Genomic DNA, 22,799 nt, shown 5'->3' with positions numbered 1-22,799 from the left:
CCTCATTCTTCTGAAAAAAATGTCAACTGCTTTGGACGTTATACATAATTTTACTGTTTAAAAATTGAAATGTGAAAAAAGTCTGATGAAGAAAAAAAACTTTCCGGAGGCTGAAACTGTGAAAGCTGTGGTTTAAAAGTGTTTAATAAATAGGGCGTATATGCCGACAATTAAGTCTGTTTCAGGTTGTGTCGTTTTCATTTGTTTATCGGTTGTATTAAAATTATACACCACAAGTAATAATCCAATCTAATCTAATCTATTGAGCACGTCAGTGTTAAAGCAGCATGTAGTGCGTTCTGGTGAGTCGTGGCTCACATTAAGCACTTATTAAGGGATAATGAAAAATAGAAAACTTCTCAAATTTAGATGCAAAACATCCTAAAAAGCAGTAAATGATGAAGCGCAAAAGCATAACACAGGAAGTGTATATGCTGTTTAACAGTCTGTTTTAGCTCACAGAGGAAACTCAAGCTGAAGACTGAGCTGAGCGTGAAGTGTGAACATCACGAGGTGCGATCAGCTAAGTGCATCTATACATTAGCATAGATCTCAAAATCATCCTCCTTCTGCTGGAAGTTAGCATAGATATCAGAATCGCCTTCCATCTCCTGGACATTAGCGTGAGGATCAGAATCATCCTTCTTCTGCTGAGTGTTATCGTGGACATCAGAATCGTTCTTCTGCTGCTCAGCGTGGACCCTCCTGCGATCACACAGACACTTGTTTATGAGATACTAACAACGATAACAGCTGTTAATTGTGACTGTTGTTGACATGAATGCTACTGGGTGAGTCAAACCCTTCAGGGGAATGGGAAAAAATAAAGATAGTTCCAGACTGGCTATGAGTGTGATGAGTGTCTACGTGCAAACAGCAACACAACAGTGACGTGTCAAAATCATCGGATTTATGGAGTTTTTTTACCTCCTGTTGTAAATCACAGCTCCTGAGATGCCTGAGATGATGAGACTCACTCCAGCAATCACATAAACTATCATCCAGATTGACCACTGATCAGGATGTTCTGGATTGTTAGATGATAAAAATAACAGAATTTAACTGAACACAAGTCACTTTATTTCCTTCAGGAATCACTCGAGACATTCAGGAATGTTGTGAGCAGACGGACTCACCCTCGACCTGAAGGCTGATTGTTTTAGATCCTGATGTCGTGTTGGTTTTCCAAGTGCAGGTGTAATTCCCAGAATCCCTCAGGGTCAGAGCAGGAAAGTGAAGAACGGGTCCTGATTCAGGTAAGAGCTCGTTGTTCTTAGACCACACAAACTGTGAGGAACTTTGTGTGCAGGTCACATCACACGTCAGATTTAACGAGTCTCCATGTTTGAGGGTTCCGTTTCCACTGAGTCTGATTAGTGACACCTTTAAATCTTTATCAGAGAGCAGGAAAGACTCCACATCAGTGACTCAGGAATGAAAGATTGTGTTAATAATTATAATACTGTCGAGTTCTAATGTATCAACAAAACTCCATTGTTCTTACTCACAGAACTCTAAATGTATTATTGTATAATGAACATCAGCTAAGTGAGATTTCTTGATTAAACTAGAGCTGATCTTGGCATTGGATTCAGCAAGTTCACAGCAGGTAAAACAGCACTGTGTAAAGGTTTTAGGCAGATGTGGAAAAATGCTGAAAAAAAAGTGTTAATTTATTTATCAAATAAAAATAGGGGAAGAAAATAAACAGAAGAGAAATCCATATCAATGTTTGCTGTGCCTTTGGATTCATTTCTTACACACACACAAAGTCAGGGATTTTGTAGGATTAGAGTCAGGTGTATGATTATCCAGTTATCCCAAGCGGGTGCTAATGAGCACCAATTTCTAATCTATATTGAAATACAGCCGTTAAATGAAACAGAAACATTAATCACAGATAATAAATCATTTTGGATTTTTATTTTAAATCCTAAAATTTACCTGTAACTTGTAGAGTAACTCCAGGGTCTCCTGTCCATCTGCCAACACTGATATCAGTAATAAATCTGAATTTATAGACTCCAGAATAATTAAACTGTACATTGTGGATTAATAAAGTACAGTCTGATTTGTTGTCTCCAGTGAACTCAAAGTCTGATTTGGTGTTTGATGAACTGTTATAAACATATGGAGGGTGATGACACTGATCTGTGTTTGAGTTCATTGAGCACCAAAGCATTTGTGTCACCTGAATGTTGGGATTTAATATTGGATAATAATAACTACAGGGAATGGAGACACTGAATCCTCTCACAGCACAGATTTGATTATCAGAATATTTCACTCTCCAGATACTGTCCTGAGTGAGAACATCTGTGAAGAGAAATAAATACGAGCTTAAATAAAAAATTTTTAAAAACAATTATTAAACTATTTAATTCAGCTTGTGTAAGTAAATTTGGAAGATCACGAACAGAAATGTTGTGAGTAGACGGACTCACCCTCGACCGGAAGGCTGATCGTTTTAGATTCTGATGTCGTGTTGGTTTTCCAAGTGCAGGTGTAATTCCCAGAATCCCTCAGGGTCAGAGCAGGAAAGTGAAGAACGGCTCCTGATTCAGGTAAGAGCTCGTTGTTCTTAGACCACACAAACTGTGAGGAACTTTGTGTGCAGGTCACATCACACGTCAGATTTAACGAGTCTCCTGGTTTAAAGGTTCCGTTTCCACTGAGTCTGATTAGTGACACCTTTAAATCTTTATCAGAGAGCAGGAAAGACTCCACATCAGTGACTCAGGATTACACACACAACTATAAATATATTATTAAATAATTAACGACTGTATCTTCACATCAATAAACATTTCTGAAAAACCATCATTTATTCTTATAGGTGAAGAAGATTATTATAAAGATAAGAAATAAGTTTGGATTTTTCGTTTAATCAGTAAAATGTACCTGTAACTTGTAGAGTAACTCCAGCTTCTCCAGTGTACATGCCACCAGTCACATCAGTAATAAATCTGAATTTATAGACTCCAGAATAATTAAACTGTACATTGTGGATTAATAAAGTACAGTCTGATTTGTTGTCTCCAGTGAACTCAAAGTCTGATTTGGTGTTTAATGAACTGTTATAAACATATGGAGGGTGATGACACTGATCTGTGTTTGAGTTCATTGAGCACCAAAGCATTTGTGTCACCTGAATGTTGGGATTTAATATTGGATAATAATAACTACAGGGAATGGAGACACTGAATCCTCTTACAGCACAGATTTGATTATCAGAATATTTCACTCTCCAGATACTGTCCTGAGTGAGAACATCTGTGAAGAGAAATAAATACGAGCTTAAATAAAAAATTTTTAAAAACAATTATTAAACTATTTAATTCAGCTTGTGTAAGTAAATTTGGAAGATCACGAACAGAAATGTTGTGAGTAGACGGACTCACCCTCGACCGGAAGGCTGATTGTTTTAGATCCTGATGTCGTGCTGGTTTTCCAAGTGCAGGTGTAATTCCCAGAATCCCTCAGGGTCAGAGCAGGAAAGTGAAGAACGGCTCCTGATTCAGGTAAGAGCTCGTTGTTCTTAGACCACACAAACTGTGAGGAACTTTGTGTGCAGGTCACATCACACGTCAGATTTAACGAGTCTCCTGGTTTAAAGGTTCCGTTTCCACTGAGTCTGATTAGTGACACCTTTAAATCTTTATCAGAGAGCAGGAAAGACTCCACATCAGTGACTCAGGATTACACACACAACTATAAATATATTATTAAATAATTAACGACTGTATCTTCACATCAATAAACATTTCTGAAAAACCATCATTTATTCTTATAGGTGAAGAAGATTATTATAAAGATAAGAAATAAGTTTGGATTTTTCGTTTAATCAGTAAAATGTACCTGTAACTTGTAGAGTAACTCCAGCTTCTCCAGTGTACATGCCACCAGTCACATCAGTTATAAATCTGAATTTATAGACTCCAGAATAACTGAACTGTACATTGTGGATTAATAAAGTACAGTCTGATTTGTCGTCTCCAGTGAACTCAAAGTCTGATTTGGTGTTTGATGAACTGTTATAAACATATGGTGGATCCTGACACCAATCCTTGTTTGAGTTCATTGAGCACCAAAGCTTTTGTTTCACCTGAATGGGATTTGATGTTGGATAATAATAACTACAGGGAATGGAGACACTGAATCCTCTCACAGCACAGATCTGATTATCAGTATATTTCACTCCCCAGTTACTGTCCTGAGTGAGAACATCTGTGTAGAGAAATACATACAGAATAAAGGAGATTGAAGAAGTTATAATGATATAAAACAGTATATATCATAATTGTATGTGTGTATCTGATGTATATATGTACAGCCATAGGAAAATGTACACTTTCTTCAATCAGCACCTACAGAATAATTATTTAGTCTTCACAGGCATAGTGGATCATTTGGTGGAAAGAAAATATTAGTGAAAAAATTATGTTAAAAAAAGTTAAACAGCAGATTAGTTTTGCTTTTCTGAGGTCATGGCGGAGGAAGTTTCCAACTTCCAAAATATCCTACTTTTTGTTTTGAATGTTTTGAATGTTCATGAACCTTGAACCATGAGAAACACAGTAACACAGTAATACAGCAACACAGCAACACGGTAATACGGTAACACGGCAACACGGCAACACGGTAACACGGTAACACAGTAATACAGTAACACAGCAACACGGTAATACGGTAACACAGTAATACAGTAACACAGCAACACAGTAACACAGTAATACAGTAACACAGTAATACAGTAACACAGCAACACGGTAACACAGTAATACAGTAACACAGCAACACGGTAATACGGTAACACAGTAATACAGTAACACAGCAACACAGTAATACAGTAACACAGCAACACGGTAATACGGTAACACAGTAATACAGTAACACAGCAACACAGTAACACGGTAACACACTTACACAGCAACACAGTAATACAGTAATACAGTAACACAGCAACACGGTAACACAGTAATACAGTAACACAGTAACACAGCAACACAGTAACACAGCAAACGGTAACACGGTAATACACTTACACAGCAACACAGTAATACGGTAACACAGTAATACAGTAATACAGTAACACAGCAACACAGCAACACAGTAATACAGTAACACAGTAACACAGCAAGACAGTAACACAGCAAACGGTAACACGGTAATACAGTAACACAGCAACACGGTAACACGGCAACACGGTAACACAGCAACACAGTAATACAGTAACACAGCAACACAGCAACACAGTAATACGGTAACATGGCAACACAGTAACACGGTAACACGGCAACACAGTACCACGGTAACACAGCAACACAGCAACAAAGCAACACGGCAACATGGCAACACGGTAACACAGTAACACAGTAACAAAGTAACACGGCAACACAGCAACACGGTAACACAGTAACAAAGTAACACGGCATCCCAGCAACATGCCAACACAGCAACACAGTAACACAGTAATACAGTAACACAGTAACACAGCAACACAGTAACACAGTAATACAGTAACACAGTAATACAGTAACACAGTAACACAGCAACACAGTAACACAGTAATACAGTAACACAGTAACACAGCAACACAGTAACACAGTAATACAGTAACACAGTAATACAGTAACACAGTAACACAGCAACACAGTAACACAGTAATACAGTAACACAGTACAGTAACACAGTAACACAGCAACACAGTAACACAGTAACACAGTAATACAGTAACACAGCAACACAGTAACACAGTAATACAGTAACACAGTAACACAGTAACACAGTAACACAGTAATACAGTAACACAGTAACACAGTAACACAGTAACACAGCAACACAGCAACACAGTAACACAGTAACACAGTAACACAGTAACACAGTAATACAGTAACACAGTAACACAGTAATACAGTAATACAGTAACACAGTAACACAGTAATACAGTAACACAGTAACACAGTAACACAGTAACACAGTAATACAGTAACACAGCAACACAGTAACACAGTAACACAGTAACACAGTAATACAGTAATACAGTAACACAGTAACACAGCAACACAGTAACACAGTAATACAGTAACACAGTAATACAGTAACACAGTAACACAACACAGTAACACAGTAATACAGTAACACAGTAATACAGTAACACAGTAACACAGCAACACAGTAACACAGTAACACAGTAATACAGTAACACAGCAACACAGTAACACAGTAATACAGTAACACAGTAACACAGTAACACAGTAACACAGTAATACAGTAACACAGTAACACAGTAACACAGTAACACAGCAACACAGCAACACAGTAACACAGTAACACAGTAACACAGTAACACAGTAATACAGTAACACAGTAACACAGTAATACAGTAACACAGCAACACAGTAACACAGTAATACAGTAACACAGTAACACAGTAACACAGTAACACAGTAATACAGTAACACAGCAACACAGTAACACAGTAACACAGTAACACAGTAACACAGTAATACAGTAACACAGTAACACAGTAATACAGTAACACAGTAACACAGTAATACAGTAACACAGTAACACAGTAACACGTGGCTGCTGAACACTTGCTTGAGGCTTGTAGAAGTAGAAGGTTGTCCTAATTGTTTATTTCACAACTGCTTTCTGAATGCAGGCAAATTTCTGGGCATGAAATATCTACATATTGTAATAGTGTTTTTCAAGAAGGGGGTTGTATATAGATGTTGATAAATTCTGTAAACTCTTCTAAGCAGCATAATACTATCATTTTCATTTATTGTATTTTCCATTTTCTGTCAGCTGCGTTTCTCTTTTCTTTACCGAGAGCTTCACATGGTCTTATTTGAATAATGATTATTAAATAATAAAACCAAAACATTTTTTAAATCATTAGAAAAGTTCCATCAGGCAGTAATTAATAGATCACTAACCTTAGAGTGTAAAATGTGTGTAAATGTATGATCCAGTAACGGAGCGAAACTGAGCGTAAACACTGCAACATCAATCAACAACCAATACAAACTCTAAATAATAATTGTGTGTAAGAGTGAGATGATGTTTCATACCAGACAGCGTGAGCAGAATCAGAACCAAGTGCAGCATCTTCATCTCTTCTTCAGTAAGAACCTCACACACTCAATAGTGTGTGTGTGTGTGTGTGTGTGTATATGTGTGTGTATATATACTCACTGACTTGTTAATGATACGTAACAAATAAGTATTTCCTGAATTAAATGAATATACCCAGTATATCTTCAAACTCATTAACCACAAGCGTTTTAAGTGCTAAGAACGGAAGATGAGCAGAAGCAGCGTGCACTTTTACACTTCGCATACTTTTGTATTTTCAGTGCACTTCTTTTTTGTGCACTATATGGACACTTGGCCATTATATAACTTTGAAGTACAGATGATCATGAGTGATGCACACAGGAGCATTCTGAGTCAATATCATGTGATTGTCTTTAAAAGAGTTTAACACTATATGAATATGCACCAACAGGAAATAACACTGATGTGTGCTCATTATAGAGGGCTTACAGGGAAACAAAAATGATTTCTTCATCCCAAAGAAAAGGAGCCTGAAGAAGATTTGAGAGAGTGGATAAGGTTGAAAACCAGCACAGAAGAACAGAGTAGAGTACTGCTCCACACAAAGCGAACTCAAGACTAAGCGTTTGAGCAACCCTGTAGGCAGCCCTTTAATAGGTCAGATACAGGTGGCGCTGAGTGCCTCTAATTACCGAGATCCCGCTCTTTGTCTCCCTCTGGTGGCAGGAAAACACATTGACACCTGCTTGTGCTTGTTTATCTAAAGGTTTTAGTACGGTGGCCGAGAAGTGCAAAACACATTAACAAATCCGAAAACAAAATAACAAATCCAAAAACAAAACAACAAATCCAAAAACAAATTAACAAATCCGAAAACACAACGACAAGTCAGATAAACCGGTAAAAGGTAGGTATAGTTTGTGAACGTAAACTTACCGATCATTGGACGAGACACCTGTCATTCACCTGTATATCTTGACTGACAGGGGTCCCCTCCAATGATCGGTAAGTTTACGTTCACAAACTCTACCTACCATGTTTTTGAATTTGTAATTTTGTTTTCGGATTTTTAATGTGTTTTGCACTTCTCGATATCAAGAAACACCAAATTTTCTCTTACACTTTTTATTAATTATATTTTCTTTTATTCTAAAATATATATCATTTGGAGCCTTTTTCCTCCTTTTGTAAAATTATATTATAAAATACACTCTGGGCTTATAATGAAGAAGACTAATATTTTATATACATTTAATTTACTTTATGTTTTATATTGTGAACATCACACCAATCCTGAGATTCATGCTGCTGAGACTTACAATTATGTACGTTTATTAGTTCAGGTGCAATACATATTATAACATACTATTTATACACTGTATTTATTGTATATTGGTTTTTTTTTTCATATGTGAAACTGCAGACAGCTTATTGTTATTGTAAATTGTCATAGAGAGCAAAACTGCTGTTCTCCTGCTATACGTTAGCGTAGATATTACAGGTGTCTTTCACCGGCTGTACATTAGCGTCGATATTACAGGTGTCTTTCACCGGCTGTACGTTAGCGTAGATATTACAGGTGTCTTTCACCGGCTGTACGTTAGCGTAGATATTACAGGTGTCTTTCACCGGCTGTACGTTAGCGTAGATATTAGATTCATCCTCCATCTGCTGCTCAGTGTGAACAAACCTGCAAATACACAGAAACCAGTTTATAAACCACAATACACACGTTAATCTCTATTTTGAAGTGTTTGTCTCTGCAGCTTGAGACTGAGATGTTGCTCTCCAGCAGATTGTGAGTGTTTTAAACTGTATGGATTTTATTATATAAAAATCAGCAGTTTCACCTCTTGTAAAGAATCACAGCTCCAGCGACTAAAGAGATCAAAATCACCCCAACTGTCACCAATACAATGATCCAGATGTTCCACTGATCTTCTCCTGTAGGAAATAAACTTATTATTATTATTATTATTATTATTATTATTATTATTAACTTCATTTTATGACATTCAGGAATGTTGTGAGCAGACGGACTCACCCTCGACCTGAAGGCTGATGGTTTTAGATCCTGATGTCGTGTTGGTTTTCCAAATGCAGGTGTATTTCCCAGAATCCCTCAGGGTCAGAGCAGGAAAGTGAAGAACGGCTCCTGATTCAGGTAAGAGCTCGTTGTTCTTAGACCACACAAACTGTGAGGAACTTTGTGTGCAGGTCACATCACACGTCAGATTTAACGAGTCTCCTGGTTTAAGGTTCCGTTTCCACTGAGTCTGATTAGTGACACCTTTAAATCTTTATCAGAGAGCAGGAAAGACTCCACATCAGTGACTCAGGATTACACACACATAATAAATCATTTAGGATTTTTATTTTAATCAGTAAAATGTACCTGTAACTTGTAGAGTAACTCCAGGGTCTCCTGTCCATCTGCCACCAGTCACATCAGTTATAAATCTGAATTTATATTCTCCAGAATAATTAAACTGTACATTGTGGATTAATAAAGTACAGTCTGATTTGTCGTCTCCAGTGAACTCAAAGTCTGATTTGGTGTTTGATGAACTGTTATAAACATATTGAACAGTGTTTGAGTTCATTGAGCACCAAAGCTTTTGTGTCACCTGAATGTTGGGATTTGATGTTGGATAATAATAACTACAGGGAATGGAGACACTGAATCCTCTCACAGCACAGATCTGATTATCAGTATAATTCACTCTCCAGTTATTGTTCTTAGTGAGAACATCTGCAAAATAAAAGTGTTAAATATTGTTTGAGGTTAAAGACTAAAACAAAAGGATAACGAGTGTGTTACTGTTTTTATTATTCTAAATTACGCCACTAGAAAAACACCGGTATTATAAAGAAAGTGTGATTGTCTTTTAAAATAATAGAAAATTCTCATAAAACTTCTCCGTTTTCTCTCACAATCACCTGATGAGCGTAACAGTGAGACATCAGGACACGGTGTCACAAGGTACAGGATTTCAAATATATTTAATATAATGACAGTTTAATCTTTTATAAGATTTCTGAAGGTTTTTTTTCTCTCCAGTGTCAATATTTTAATAAAACCACAGCCATTGGTTTATTCTTTACAAAAAATAAATAAAGAATAAATGTCAGGTGTGAATCTGTACAACGATAAACAACTGAATACTAAATATATTTTATTTCATACCTGACACAGTGAGAAGAATCACCACCAAGTGCAGCATTTTTATCTCTTCTGTTCAGCAGGTGAGCAACACAGGTGTGTGTGTGTGTGTGTGTGTGTGTGTGTGTGTGTGTGTGTGTGTGTGTGTGTGTGTTCATCTAGTTAGCTCAGTCGTAAACAAATGGGAAGTGAGAACTAAATGTTGTTCCTAAAAAACATCTCAATGAAGAAGTTCACATACAAATTCAGTAACTTGTGATTTATGGTGAGAGTAGGGAGCAGGTGGAGAAGATCCTGGAGAGGTGGAGGTACGTGCTGGAGAGAAGGGAATGAAAGTCAGTAGGAGTAAGACAGAGTACATGTGTGTGAATGAGAGGGAGGGCAGTGGAGGGTGCGGTTGCATCGAGAAGAGGTGGTGAAGGTGGAGGAGTTCAGGTACCTGGGGTCAACAGTGCAGAGTAATGGAGAGTGTGTTAGAGAAGTGAAGAAAAGAGTACAGGCAGGGTGGAGTGGGTGGAGAAGAGTGATAGCAGGAGTGATTTGTGATAGAAGAGTATCTGTGAGAGTGAAAGGAAAGTTTATAGGACTGTGGTGAGACCTGAGATGTTGTATGGATTAGAGACAGTGGCATTGAGTAAAAGACAGGAGGTGGAGCTGGAGGTAGCAGAGCTGAAGATGTTGAGATGTTCGTTGGGAGTGACGACGATGGACAGGATTAGAAATGAGTTTATTAGAGGGACAGCGCATGTAGGACGTTTTGGAGACGAGGTGAGAGAGGAGCTATTAAGATGGTTTGGACATGTGCAGAGGAGGGACATGGGGTATATCAGTAGGAGAATGCTGAGGATGGAGACACCAGGAAGGAGGAAAAGAGGAAGACCAAGGAGGAGGTTTATGGATGTGGTGAGGGAAGACATGCAGGTAGTTGGTGTGAAAGACGCAGATGTAGAGGACAGGGGGGTATGGAGACGGATGATCTGCTGTGGAGACCCCTAATGAGAGAAGCCGAAAGAAGAAGAAAGAATTTATATTATAACATTATAAATATCAAAGATTTAATGTGAAAGTTTAGACTTCTTTATGGGCTGCAATACATCATTTTCACCAGCAGAGGGACTCTAAACGAAGCTTTGTGAATAGAATAACAAATTGTATTTAATTAAAAGCAAATATTAATTTATTAATAAAAATAATTAATTTAATAAAAAATATTAGTTATAAGATGTCAAATTTCTGTTTTACATATTTTTACATATGGTTGCGTTGAATTTTCTGGTTTATTGTCAAAAAAACTTGTTTGTTGGATTAAAAATGATTTGTCACTGTATCAGTTTTTCTTTAGAGAAAATAAAAAGCGGAGCTGAAATATTTTTTTCCTGTTTTCAGTTTTCAATGAAAAAAAAGTAATTTTATTTAATAATATAATAAACTATAAATATGCTGTAAATCTGTGTTTCTGTTTGTAATTAGCAGCTTAGGAAGAAGCTGAAGAAGCAGCTCTGTGGAAAAAGGACAGTAATAAAAAATGAAGGAAACCAAATGACACAAAATCTGGTTTAGTATTTACTAAGACAAAAAAAAATATCAAGTCTAAGAAATAAGATTTATTTACAGGAGAGATAAAACATACAGTACACGACTCAGCAATAGTTCAGATGGGTTTCATTACTAATGCTGTCTGCTGCTGCTGCTGCTGCTGTGAAAGAGACCGAGATCTGAGGAGATTTACACACTTACAGTTTTTCTCAGCTGTTGGAGCGTTTCTTAATATTTGTAAACCAGTACGTGCATTTCTCAAAACAACGTGTACAAACATTTGTATACGGTTTTTCTTGAAAAAGCCTGAACTTTTCTCAAAATCCTCAGTTCATCTCTCAAAAATAAATATTCGTGTCAGTGAACATCTCATTCCATCAGAATGAAAAGTCTCTTCGTCATTGTTCACAAAGAAAACCATCGAAATGTTTCGTCGTCTTCTCAGTATGATGCTGCACAGTTTGAGGATTTCTTGATATAAACAGTGTTTTGGATCACAGAGACTAAAAATCAACATGAACATGAACTGATACTGTGGGAAACAGCAGACACTTGAACACAATCCATTAAATTAATGTACAAAAGCGTTCGCAATTTGATCAAAGCGACGAGAAAATGTTCTTATGAGGAGCACAAATTGGACGATTCTGGAGGTCTAGGCTACAGATTCACTTCTATTGAAATATCGTTAATATTTGAGATGTTCCATGATGTGAGTTTCGTCTGAGAAACTAATGTTTACACTCTTCCATAAAAATCTAATAACATTTATTATTTACAACAAAAAACTAAACAAAATCGGACTATTTTTAACGCATTTTAACTCAGATTTCTAGAGCAGTGATGCTCAATTTAGGACCCAAGGTGACCTTTGATTTGTCCCACGATATATGAGAACTGGAAAAAATGCCATTTAACATTTAACATAATATTTTTGTTGTATTTTTAAGTTGCAAAAAATGAAATGTAGAGAATGTAAATGAACTTCCGCGTGCTTTATTATGGCGACATCGTTGCAGCGGAAAACGTAGACATGAGGATGTTGTCTAGTGTTTTGAAAGATACACGATTTCTCATCATTTGGAAACAAAAATATTCTGCATCTGTTTTAAAGAACGCTGGCAAGAATATTTCCGTTTATGCAACATTGAATTTTGGCCCACGGCCCTCAAACAAGCATCTCTGCTTTAAAAAAACAAGGCAGCATTATAACCTTGGGTTAACTGGGTTTCCTCTGGGTTCTCCAGTTTCCTCCCACATTCCAAAAAAAACTTGCTGGTCAGCAGGCAGGATTCTTGGTGTGAATGAGTGTGTACACGGTTCCCTGCTATGGGTTGCGTCAAATCCGGGGGGTGAATTAAATCTATAATTGTAATAATTCTATCAAGGGTCCTGGATCCACCATGAACCTGACCAGGATAAAGTGCAAACCAAGCAACTGTGGACACTTTATATAATATTAGTAAACCATAAAATGAAATCGATTTTGTTTTAACTGCCCAGACAGGAACTATTTACAGTCCTCATGATGACTGATGGGGTGAGAAATAAAAATAGGATCAGGGTTTTATGATGGCACTGTAGATTACGTTCTCATCCTCCTCCGGTTGCTTAGTGTGTTTGTGCCTAAAACACAAGTCCCAAAACGTACATTATTTGTTTTGAAGTGTTAAATGTCATATTGAACCTCAAATCAAGCCAATATATCACAGGTTTCCCAAACAGTTTGTACAGAATACCATGATTTAGATGATGATATATGTGACTGTATAAACTCTTACCCTGACTTTACTTTATTGTCTTTGACAAACACAGTGGCGTAAGTCACTTCCTCCTGGTGCCTCGTTTTATCATCCGCTTGAGCAACATGGTTTAGCTCTGGTTTTATCTGCATAGCATGTGTGGTTACTGAAACCTGTGAAATAAGAAGTACAAAAATTACCATTATTTCTTTTAAAACAATCCTGACACAAACTCGTGTAAAACCTGTGGCTAGAACACGGAAAACCCGAAACTGTCCTGTGTTAAGATGCGATTTTTTTTAGAGATCACACCTGTGTTTTCTCAGCACTTTTTCCATTGTTTTCTTCTGGATCTTTACTCTCTGCCTAATGGAAGCAGAAAAGCACCCAATGTATGAGTACAGCTTTTCGAATATATTCGTCCATCATAATAATCTTCTTTATATTAAATACTGAAGTGTATCAGCTGTAATTCTCTCCCAGTTTAGTCACGTATTCTGAGTCTTACCTCCTGCGGTAAATTACAGCTGCCACGATCACCAAGATCAGGACACCCATCACCAAAACAATGATCCAGATTGACCAACCAGCATCATCTTAAAAAAAGTCAACAGGATTTAAAGTAGAAAGTCACTCACACATCGATAATCAGGGAAATTATTAATATAAAAACTTCTAAAATGTTGTGAGCAGACGGACTCACCCTCGACCTGAAGGCTGATGGTTTTAGATCCTGATGTCGTGCTGGTTTTCCAAATGCAGGTGTAATTCCCAGAATCCCTCAGGGTCAGAGCAGGAAAGTGAAGAACGGGTCCTGATGTATTTAACTGTATGTTGTTCTTAGACCACAGGAACTGTGAGGAACTTTGTGTGCAGTTCACATCACACGTCAGATTTAACGAGTCTCCTGGTTTAAGGGGTTCGTTTCCACTGAGTCTGATTAGTGACACCTTTAAATCTTTATCAGAGAGCAGGAAAGACTCCACATCAGTGACTCAGGAATGAAAGATTGTGTTAATAATTATAATACTGTCGAGTTCTAATGTATCAACAAAACTTCATTGTTCTTTATTTTTTCAATTGACTTCAAGAATGAATTGTGATCAGATCGGATCAGATTTTAGTTTAAATGATTTGTTCAAGTTTAATACCAGCTAATAAACAATAAATGTTTAAGTAATACATTTAATTATTTTTTTTTTTTACCTGATTTAAAATTAATAAACTGGCAAGTTTAAAGATAAGAAAGTTCTACAGATGAAGGAGCAGTTTGGATCTTTATTTTAATCAGTAAAATGTACCTGTAACTTGTAGAGTAACTCCAGGGTTTCCTGTCCACATGCCACCAGTCACATCAGTTATAAATCTGAATTTATATTCTCCAGAATAACTGAACTGTACATTGTGGATTAATAAAGTACAGTCTGATTTGTCGTCTCCAGTGAACTCAAAGTCTGATTTGGTGTTTGATAAACTGTTATAAACATATGGAGGATGCAGACACACATCTGTGTTTGAGTTCATTGAGCACCAAAGCTTTTGTGTCACCTGAATGGGTTTTGATGTTGGATAATAATAACTACAGGGAATGGAGACATTAAATCCTCTCACAGCACAGATCGGCTTTTGGGGATATTTCACACTATATCTATTGGACTGAGGGAGAACACCTGAAAAAAAGTGATAAAAAATATTTAATTAGAAAAAGAAAATTTAACACAAAAAATACAGACACCCATTAAATCTGGATGTTTTTTTATTAGACAGTGCAGTTTTTATTTGTCCTGCCTGCATACACTGCTTTTCTTTATGATGCTGGGTGACTTTTAAAATCTGGAAACCAATCAGCAAATTGGGAAATTCTGCAGTCGTGTCAATCAAAATGAATAAAGTCTGTCTAGATTTTAGCTAAAATTCTACCTTTTTTTAGGAAATCATTGACAATTTGTTTAAAGCAAAGTGAAATTTTTCTTATGATGCATGTCTACAGAATGTGGAGCTTAAACAAGTAGTTTTGAGAAATTCATTGCCGATCTGTAAAACACTCCGAAGCAACAAAGAAAAACTGTAACACAACCTACCGCCAGTGCAGAACAGCTGTCTGTATAACTGTTCACATTTTATACAATACACATTTGCTCTTATTGAGATCACTATTATGATTTCTGTATATTCTTCCACCCCAGAAGTCAAATGAACGTGTCACTTAGTTTATTTTAGTTTATGCAGGGTATGTTTGTTTTCATCAAATATTTTTGCTAAAACTTTTCATTTTATTAAAATGGTTACATTTGGTTGGTGGTTAATTGTTTTCTAAATGAATGACATTAATTAATTTATTTTATATCCAATTAAATCAAATGCCCCAATTACAATTAATTCCTGGCCACATCACACAAAACTGAGTTTAAACCACATCAACCACTCTGCTGCATTTGAGTTACTATTAGCTGGTAAAGTTTCACAAGGAACCAATATTTCCTAATATTTACTGATTTACTGATGTTTAAGTAGAAGCAGTTTAGAACACATTCATTATCTTTTTTCATATTCTTTGTCAGACACAAATTTTATAATGAATTATTTGAAGTAATAAATAAAAATATCCACTAACAGAACATACAGGTGGGAACTTTAGAAGTTAAAACTAGGAAAAAAAAACAAGTGTTTCATACCAGACATTATGAGCATTAATAAGTAGAGCGTCTTCATTACTCCTTCAGAAAACCAGACAGTAGCTTTGCTTTCCATGAGTCTTTAACTCTAACTGGTTTGCTGACTCTGAGGTAAGTGAGAAGTGAAAGCAGTTCTCGGAAAAAAAAAGCTTTATTACAACAGAGATGTGGCTGGCAGAGTTATTTTCAGTGACCATGTCCAGTCCATGACAAGTCACTGTTCCATTTTTGTAAAGTATCATAATAACGTCAGGGGGAGAAACTCATCCTGATTTCCAAATCTTGAATTTCCGATTTTATTTATTAGTTATGCTCATTTATACAACAACATTTTTTTTTTTTTACTTAAAAAAAGCTACAGCTGCTATTTAGGTTTGCTTTTGCTTTCACCAAGATGAAGAAACAGCAACTATATTCTGATGAAGATATCAGATCACTTCATCGCTTAGTGTTAGATTTTTCTTTATTATTTATTTGATATTTTTCTTCTTCCTGCAGCTCATATTTCTCATATATCTTTCTCTCTCACACTCCATTATGAGGTTTTATTGATTGCTGCAGACCAACATACGCCATACATACACACTTGAAAAATCTTCAAGAGCAAAATGACTAAATATACATTTTTGTCCTTTTTATTGTATAGAATGGTAGAGTAGAGTAGAGTAAAGTAGAGTACAGTAGAGTAGAGTAAAATAGTATATTATAGTGTTGTATAATACAGTATAGTATTTAGTTGAATACTATATTTCTGTATAGTATAGTATAGTATAGTATAGTATATAGTATAGTATAGTATAGTGCTGTTGTAGAGTATAGTAGATGATATTGTTCTATAGTAGAGTAGAGTAGAGAAGAGTATATGGTTCTATAGTATAGTATAGTTGTATAGTAGAGAATTGTATAGTAGAGTATAGTAGAATAAATTGTTGTATAGTATAGTATAGAGTAGAGTATAGAATAGGATAGGATAGTACAGTATATTGATCTATAGTACAGTATACTATATTATAGTATAGTATATTGTTCTATAGTATATTATAGTATATTGTTCTATAGTGTATTATAGTAGAGTATGTTTTATATAATATAGTATTGTATAGTACAGTGTTGTATAGTATAGTACAGTATAGTGTTGTAGAGTATAGTAAAGTATAGTAGAGTATAGTATAGTATAGTGAATTTTTCTATAGTATAGTATAGTAGAGTATATTTTCTATAGTATAGTATAGTATAGTATAGTACAGTATAGTATAGTGTTGTAGAGTATAGTATAGTACAGTATAGTATAGTGTTGTATAGTATAGTATAGTATAGTATAGTATAGTATAGTATAGTATAGTGTTGTGTAGTATAGTATAGTATAGTATAGTGTTGTATAGTATAGTATAGTATAGTATAGTATAGTATAGTTTTGTATAGTATAGTATAGTATAGTATAGTATAGTATAGTATAGTATAGTATAGTGTTGTATAGTATAGTAAAGTATAGTAGAGTTGAGAGGACTTGATCTCCAAGCAGATATTTAGTCACAAGACAGATAGTAATACCTTAAACTTAACAGCTGACAAAACTTTCAAAGTGCACAAACATCACAACATCTCACAAATAAATATATATACAGTATATAAGCAGCTCTTAAGATAAAATCTACAAAATGCATCAAAGCCAGAGAGAAATTGAGTATTTCTTTGTGCTGAATGTGTTTGCATGTTCTTTATATTTAGTGTGTGTGTGTGTGTGTGTGTGTGTGTGTGTGTGTGCACATGATTATCATGATTATACACTGCAGTGATCCAAGGGTTTTGTAGTTAAACACCAATTTTAGGGTTTACGTGACATAACCAAGATTTTGTGAACATTTGTGAATTAATTTGTTTAGTAAAAGTATAAAGTAACAATCTGATTTAATAAACTGTGAAATAAAAATGTAAACCAGGACACAAGGACACAATATTCTGTAAATATTTAATGTTTATTTCTACAGTTTAATAGAAAAAAGAGAAAAAATATTAACTTACATTTTGACCTATTTACTAATTAAATAATTGAATAATTATTTAATTTGCTACCTTACAAACAACTTAAAAATATTTCAATTCAATTACAAGATTCACAATCATTATTAAAAAAAATTGTGTAGCACTTTTAACAACAAAACAAATTTACAGAAATCTGGATTGAGATTTGATTTTCTCACCCGACAGTCAGAAATAATAAGGAAATAAGCTATTTTGAGAAAACAGAACTAAGGAGTGAACAGCTCCATTACAGAGAAATAACACATTTTTTTCCATATTGTGTATGATTCTGGAATTAGTTTTTGATTACAGCAGGTCATAGAAAGGTCAGGAAAGGTTTTTGGTTTCTGGATGAGATTATTCATATGTGTAGAAAGCTTCAAGATGTAGAAGATGCAGTCGAGCGTTTAGGGTTGATCAAGCAGAAGATGTGTGTCAGGATCACACTGCACATGGCGGAGCAGGAGTGTGGGTGGAAAAAACCCTCTTCATCGGTAGGTGTCGCCAGTGTGCACTCTGAATTCAGCTTCCAGGAGGGAAACTGTGGCTGCACGATTGCAAGCTTAATGCTTTAATATATGACGCCAAAGGGGCAATTATTTTATTGCCACAGCACTGTAGATAATGGATATGCTTTCCCTCTGCTGCTCGGCGTGAACACATCTGTAATCACACAAACAATTTTATGAGCAAGGTAGCATGCACACGTCACCCTTTTACATCTGTTATAGATCACACATTTCGACTTAAAATGTTTTAAAAAACAGGAACAAAGTAGACATGAAAGCATGTTCCAATTAACGAGCATCTTCAAAATAATTGTAATTCACAAAACAGCTGATGAAAACTCAAAGATGGAGATGAGACCAGACTGAGAGTCTCGATAATTCATTGGACGTCTGCAGAATGGCAAGTCTGGGTTCCTCTAATTACTAACAAGCCGATTGTCATCTAAATTGTAGCCAGCTGGTATAAATCAAGTTCCAGCTAACCCCAGTGTACAAACGGAAGGTGCACCTAAGCATCGAATTCCAGTTTTAATGTAAAGTAAAAAGCTCGGTATGAGTTGCTCATATATGTGACTCGTGTGTTAACTTTGTTTACTTCTGTTTTGTGGTTTTCTTTCTTTTGACTAGTTTTTAACTTCAACACTTACAAATCAAATTGGCTGGTGAGTGAAAAACGTAGATTTCCCCGATTCTAAAGATATTAAATTGATAGAGGATTTAGCTGAAAGGTTAAATACGTTGGAATAAATTTTATTTCCGTAAAATGTCCCTGCATTTTTTTGATAAAGCAGCAAACAGGTAACCGAATCTGCCACAATGTACACAGTGTTAGTTCTTACTCTTTGTTCAGACTGCTGCTTTTGACACACACAGATGCATATGTAACTTCCTCCTGCTTCTGCACTTCTTCATTGGGTTGAGGAACCTGCTTCACCTGCAGGAAATCCATTAAAGTTTCAACAAAATGTCTGATCAAGTGAGTGAGAAAGTTTATTTAGTTTGACTGAAAGAAAAAAAAACACAAGACCACAAAAGCAAAACCATAAAAAAGAAATGCATGGTGTTGAGTTGCTTGGTGATGATGAGGTCCCTTCATAAATGTATTTGTTGACCAACTAGCAGTGTTTTTTTCTCCAGAGGTTTTCTGAGCTGATGTTACTCTGACTGACTGAACTGTCTGTGGTATTTCTGTCAAAAATTGTGTGGTAGTACAACATTAGAAAACCCGTAATGACCATTTTCAACCCCTGGATGTTCTTTTAGAGTTTTGAATAAGCAGTGTATAATCATTCAAGAACAGACTACAGCATCTCTTAACTTGGCCTTACCTGTGTTTGCTCTCCAACTTTTCCTTTGTTGTCTTCTGGAACAACGTCCTTCCTACTAGGAGAAGCAAAAAAACAACACTATAAATGAGGTTTCAGGTCAATCAGTGGACATCTGAAGAATAGAAACCACCAGTCTAATCGTGTGTGTGTGTGTGTGTGTGTGTGTGTGTGTGTGTGTGTGTGTGTGTTTATTTATGCAGTAGAGGGCAGAAAGCAATGTGTTGAGGTTCTCTGTGATCTAGTACGAGCAGAAGTTCAGAGAAATGCGATTGCAGACAGAATGCAAGACCTTTGTCTTGGTTATCCTCTGCTAGATGCACTGCTAATCCCCTCAAGATGAATGAATACTTCCATGAACGTGTGCTGTATATTTATTAAAATAGTGGTCCATTTCTAAACTTTTTGGAGCCTCTGATCTGCCATCCTACTTGTATGGAAACATGTAGAATTGTACCTCCTGAGGCAAATCACCACTCCTATGATGACTAAGATGATCCCTCCACCTGCCACCACTGCAATGATCCAGAATGGCCAAGGTGGATTTTCACCTGAAAGAAAACAACAAGAAAAAAACAACTAAACACAGATACTTGCTACAGGAGTGCAGAGGGACATCACGACTGACTTCTTTTTTTCCTTGAGGAATCATTAGAGACATGTTGTGAGCAGAGACAGACCCACCCTCAACCTGAAGGCTGATGGTTTTAGATCCTGATGTCATGTTGGTTTTCCAAGTGCAGGTGTAATTCCCAGACTCACTCAGGGTCAGAGCAGGAAAGTGAAGAACGGCTTCTGATGTATTTAACTGTTCATTGTTCTTAAACCACACAAACTGTGAGGAACTTTGTGTGCAGGTCACATCACACGTCAGATTTAACGAGTCTCCTGGTTTAAGGGTTCCGTTTCCACTAAGTCTGATTAGTGACACCTTTAAATCTTTATCAGAGAGCAGGAAAGACTCCACATCAGTGACTCAGGACTGAGAAGGTATTAATTATCAATAATCATCAAAAACAGTCGCATCCTAACACACGAGTCACATGTTCTTTATGTCCTCTTATAAATTACATTTCTTCTAAAATGTTCCATCATCTAACAATAACAGCAGCTCTGACAGAAGTAAGGAATCTTGTGAAAGGTTCATTACGCAGATAAAGAATATTTTAACTTATAATTTTTAAACTAAAGTATTTACCTGTAAACTGTACAGTCACTCCAGGATTATTTACTTCTCCACCATCAGTCACATTGGTTATAAAGTTGAATTTGTACTTTCCAGAATAACTGAACTGTACATTGTGTATTAACAAAGTGCAGTCTGATTTGTTGTCTCCAATGTACTTAAAATCTGTTATGGAGCTTGATGAGCTGTTATAAACATACAGAGACTCCTGACAGTGTGTGTTTGACTGTAGTGCACACCAAAGCATTTGTGTCACCTGGTTATTTTGACGTGGATAATAATAATAACAGGGAATGGAGACACTGAACGTGCTCACAGCACAGATCGTCTCATTGGGATATTTCACACCCCTTTCACTGTCCTGTGCACCTGGAAAGGAAGTGTGTACATAAAGCAGAAAAAATGATGTATGAAACTATTTAATAAACAACAATAATTATATTATATTCTAATAAACATCTCTTCAATTGAAAACCACTGGCTGCTCATGAGGATGGCACCACATGAGACTTCTTTGGAGGGTTATGATCAAGAACCATGAAGATGGATCTGGTCTGTAAATAATATAAACAGTGTGCTACAATGGCTTAGGAGGACAAGTGTCAAGTGTCCTTCAACTGTTGATAACCTTTGTCATAAGATCGAAAAGGTGAACCACCAATTCAGGAACCATATATATATATATATATATATATAAATATAAAATGAATTAGATTGAAGTGAATTTGGTCTGTTTACAATGAACCTGAACCTTCTGTTATTCAACCAGGACCATTGACATCAAATAAACACAGGACATCTGCTAATGAACCGATAGCATCAACATCATATGACTGTGGAACCTCACTAGCAGACCAGTCTGATCTACACATGCTACACATACAAGCTAAAATACACCAATTACTATTTATTACAAAATCACGGAAACTGATGTTTTATTGCACAATGGTATGAATGATTCAGCTGGTTGGAATCCAGCACAGCACAGTGATGAGGTTTTCTGTAAACCCTGCAGCCGCTTTCCTGAGAAAAGTAAAGCGAAATCTGCACAGGGTGGATTTAAAGATTAGAAACATTACAGTGTACAGGGTTTGATCAGATAACTAGAGACAAAGCAATATGATATGGCACTTATTACTCTGCACTTATTACTTATTACTCTTCTAATGAACTCATGCAGTGTTGAAAGTGTTACATTTGTTGTGTTCTTCACAGCGAACCTCAAATGCGTACTGTTCACCTAAACATTTTGGGGTTGTACTTTTTGTTAATTTGCACTGCGTTGTATTGTGTGGACACTGGTCATTTGGGGTGCACCCTTCTTACTTCACCCCTAAAGTACACAATCTGTCAATAATTTTAGATACTTCATCTAATGTTCCAAAACACAAACATGGACACAAAGAAGCAGGAATGTTGTGAGCAGACGGACTCACCCTCGACCTGAAGGCTGATGGTTTTAGATCCTGATGTCATGTTGGTTTTCCAAGTGCAGGTGTAATTCCCAGAATCCCTCAGGGTCAGAGCAGGAAAGTGAAGAACGGGTCCTGATTCAGGTAAGAGCTCGTTGTTCTTA

The 22,799-nt window shown here is 36.2% G+C and overlaps 3 protein-coding genes and 1 long non-coding RNA gene across 7 annotated transcripts; 1 reads left to right on the top strand and 3 right to left on the bottom strand.

Annotated features, from left to right (window-relative positions):
- Window positions 1–133: 133 nt before the first annotated feature.
- LOC124403800 (myeloid cell surface antigen CD33-like) lies at window positions 134–2,947 on the bottom strand. The gene is made up of 6 exons (XM_046877575.1): window positions 2,902–2,947; window positions 2,445–2,699; window positions 1,945–2,316; window positions 1,137–1,391; window positions 928–1,027; window positions 134–705 (listed from the first exon to the last, which is right to left on the bottom strand). Exons 1-6 carry the CDS (start codon window positions 2,939–2,941, stop codon window positions 534–536), a joined length of 1,194 nt encoding a protein of 397 aa, XP_046733531.1. The 5' UTR covers window positions 2,942–2,947; the 3' UTR covers window positions 134–533.
- A 385-nt stretch (window positions 2,948–3,332) lies between these two features.
- On the bottom strand, window positions 3,333–16,304 carry LOC124403804 (myeloid cell surface antigen CD33-like). 2 transcript variants are annotated; one of them, XM_046877580.1, is made up of 7 exons: window positions 16,182–16,304; window positions 14,808–15,176; window positions 14,210–14,464; window positions 14,015–14,102; window positions 13,819–13,872; window positions 13,546–13,679; window positions 11,829–13,390 (listed from the first exon to the last, which is right to left on the bottom strand). In XM_046877580.1, exons 1-6 carry the CDS (start codon window positions 16,255–16,257, stop codon window positions 13,670–13,672), a joined length of 852 nt encoding a protein of 283 aa, XP_046733536.1. In that variant the 5' UTR covers window positions 16,258–16,304; the 3' UTR covers window positions 11,829–13,390; window positions 13,546–13,669. The 2 variants fall into 2 exon arrangements, with proteins under 2 accessions (XP_046733537.1, XP_046733536.1); XM_046877581.1 differs by lacking the exons at window positions 11,829–13,390; window positions 13,546–13,679; window positions 13,819–13,872; window positions 14,015–14,102; window positions 14,210–14,464 and adding an exon at window positions 3,333–3,656.
- Window positions 8,412–22,794, bottom strand: LOC124403801. 3 transcript variants are annotated; one of them, XM_046877576.1, is made up of 7 exons: window positions 22,660–22,794; window positions 21,236–21,592; window positions 20,722–20,976; window positions 20,495–20,588; window positions 20,041–20,095; window positions 19,552–19,646; window positions 18,249–18,866 (listed from the first exon to the last, which is right to left on the bottom strand). In XM_046877576.1, the coding sequence occupies exons 1-7, from the start codon at window positions 22,697–22,699 to the stop codon at window positions 18,800–18,802; spliced, it is 963 nt and encodes a 320-aa protein (XP_046733532.1). In that variant the 5' UTR covers window positions 22,700–22,794; the 3' UTR covers window positions 18,249–18,799. The 3 variants fall into 3 exon arrangements, with proteins under 3 accessions (XP_046733533.1, XP_046733532.1, XP_046733534.1); XM_046877577.1 differs by lacking the exons at window positions 18,249–18,866; window positions 19,552–19,646; window positions 20,041–20,095; window positions 20,495–20,588 and adding exons at window positions 8,412–8,755; window positions 8,916–9,009; window positions 9,110–9,252 and having other exon boundaries at window positions 20,865–20,976; XM_046877578.1 differs by lacking the exons at window positions 20,722–20,976; window positions 21,236–21,592.
- Window positions 9,742–11,821, top strand: LOC124403811. Its single transcript, XR_006928955.1, has 3 exons — window positions 9,742–10,048; window positions 10,262–10,311; window positions 11,699–11,821. It is a non-coding gene; the product is annotated as an uncharacterized LOC124403811 (long non-coding RNA).
- Window positions 22,795–22,799: the final 5 nt, after the last annotated feature.

The sequence above is a fragment of the Silurus meridionalis genome, chromosome 21 (assembly GCF_014805685.1).
Source record: "Silurus meridionalis isolate SWU-2019-XX chromosome 21, ASM1480568v1, whole genome shotgun sequence".
NCBI classification, from domain to species: Eukaryota; Metazoa; Chordata; class Actinopteri; order Siluriformes; family Siluridae; genus Silurus; species Silurus meridionalis.
This window is presented reverse-complemented; position numbering and strand designations above follow the sequence as displayed.

Bases quoted from the DNA above. Each gene is read 5' to 3' on its own strand.
- LOC124403804 (XM_046877580.1), bottom strand. From the start codon at position 16,257: ATGGAAAGCAAAGCTACTGTCTGGTTTTCTGAAGGAGTAATGAAGACG. The intron at 15,177-16,181 runs GTATGAAACACT...ACTTTTTTTCAG, and splicing joins ATTAATGCTCATAATGTCTG to GTGTTCTCCCTCAGTCCAAT. The intron at 14,465-14,807 runs GTACATTTTACT...TCTCTGATAAAG, and splicing joins AGTTACTCTACAAGTTACAG to ATTTAAAGGTGTCACTAATC.
- LOC124403800 (XM_046877575.1), bottom strand. From the start codon at position 2,941: ATGTACACTGGAGAAGCTGGAGTTACTCTACAAGTTACAG. The intron at 1,028-1,136 runs GTGAGTCCGTCT...CTAACAATCCAG, and splicing joins AATCAGCCTTCAGGTCGAGG to AACATCCTGATCAGTGGTCA. The intron at 706-927 runs GTAAAAAAACTC...GTGTGATCGCAG, and splicing joins GCTGTGATTTACAACAGGAG to GAGGGTCCACGCTGAGCAGC.
- LOC124403801 (XM_046877576.1), bottom strand. From the start codon at position 22,699: ATGACATCAGGATCTAAAACCATCAGCCTTCAGGTCGAGG. The intron at 21,593-22,659 runs GTGAGTCCGTCT...CTTCCTTTCCAG, and splicing joins CATCAGCCTTCAGGTCGAGG to GTGCACAGGACAGTGAAAGG. The intron at 20,977-21,235 runs GTAAATACTTTA...TCTCTGATAAAG, and splicing joins AGTGACTGTACAGTTTACAG to ATTTAAAGGTGTCACTAATC.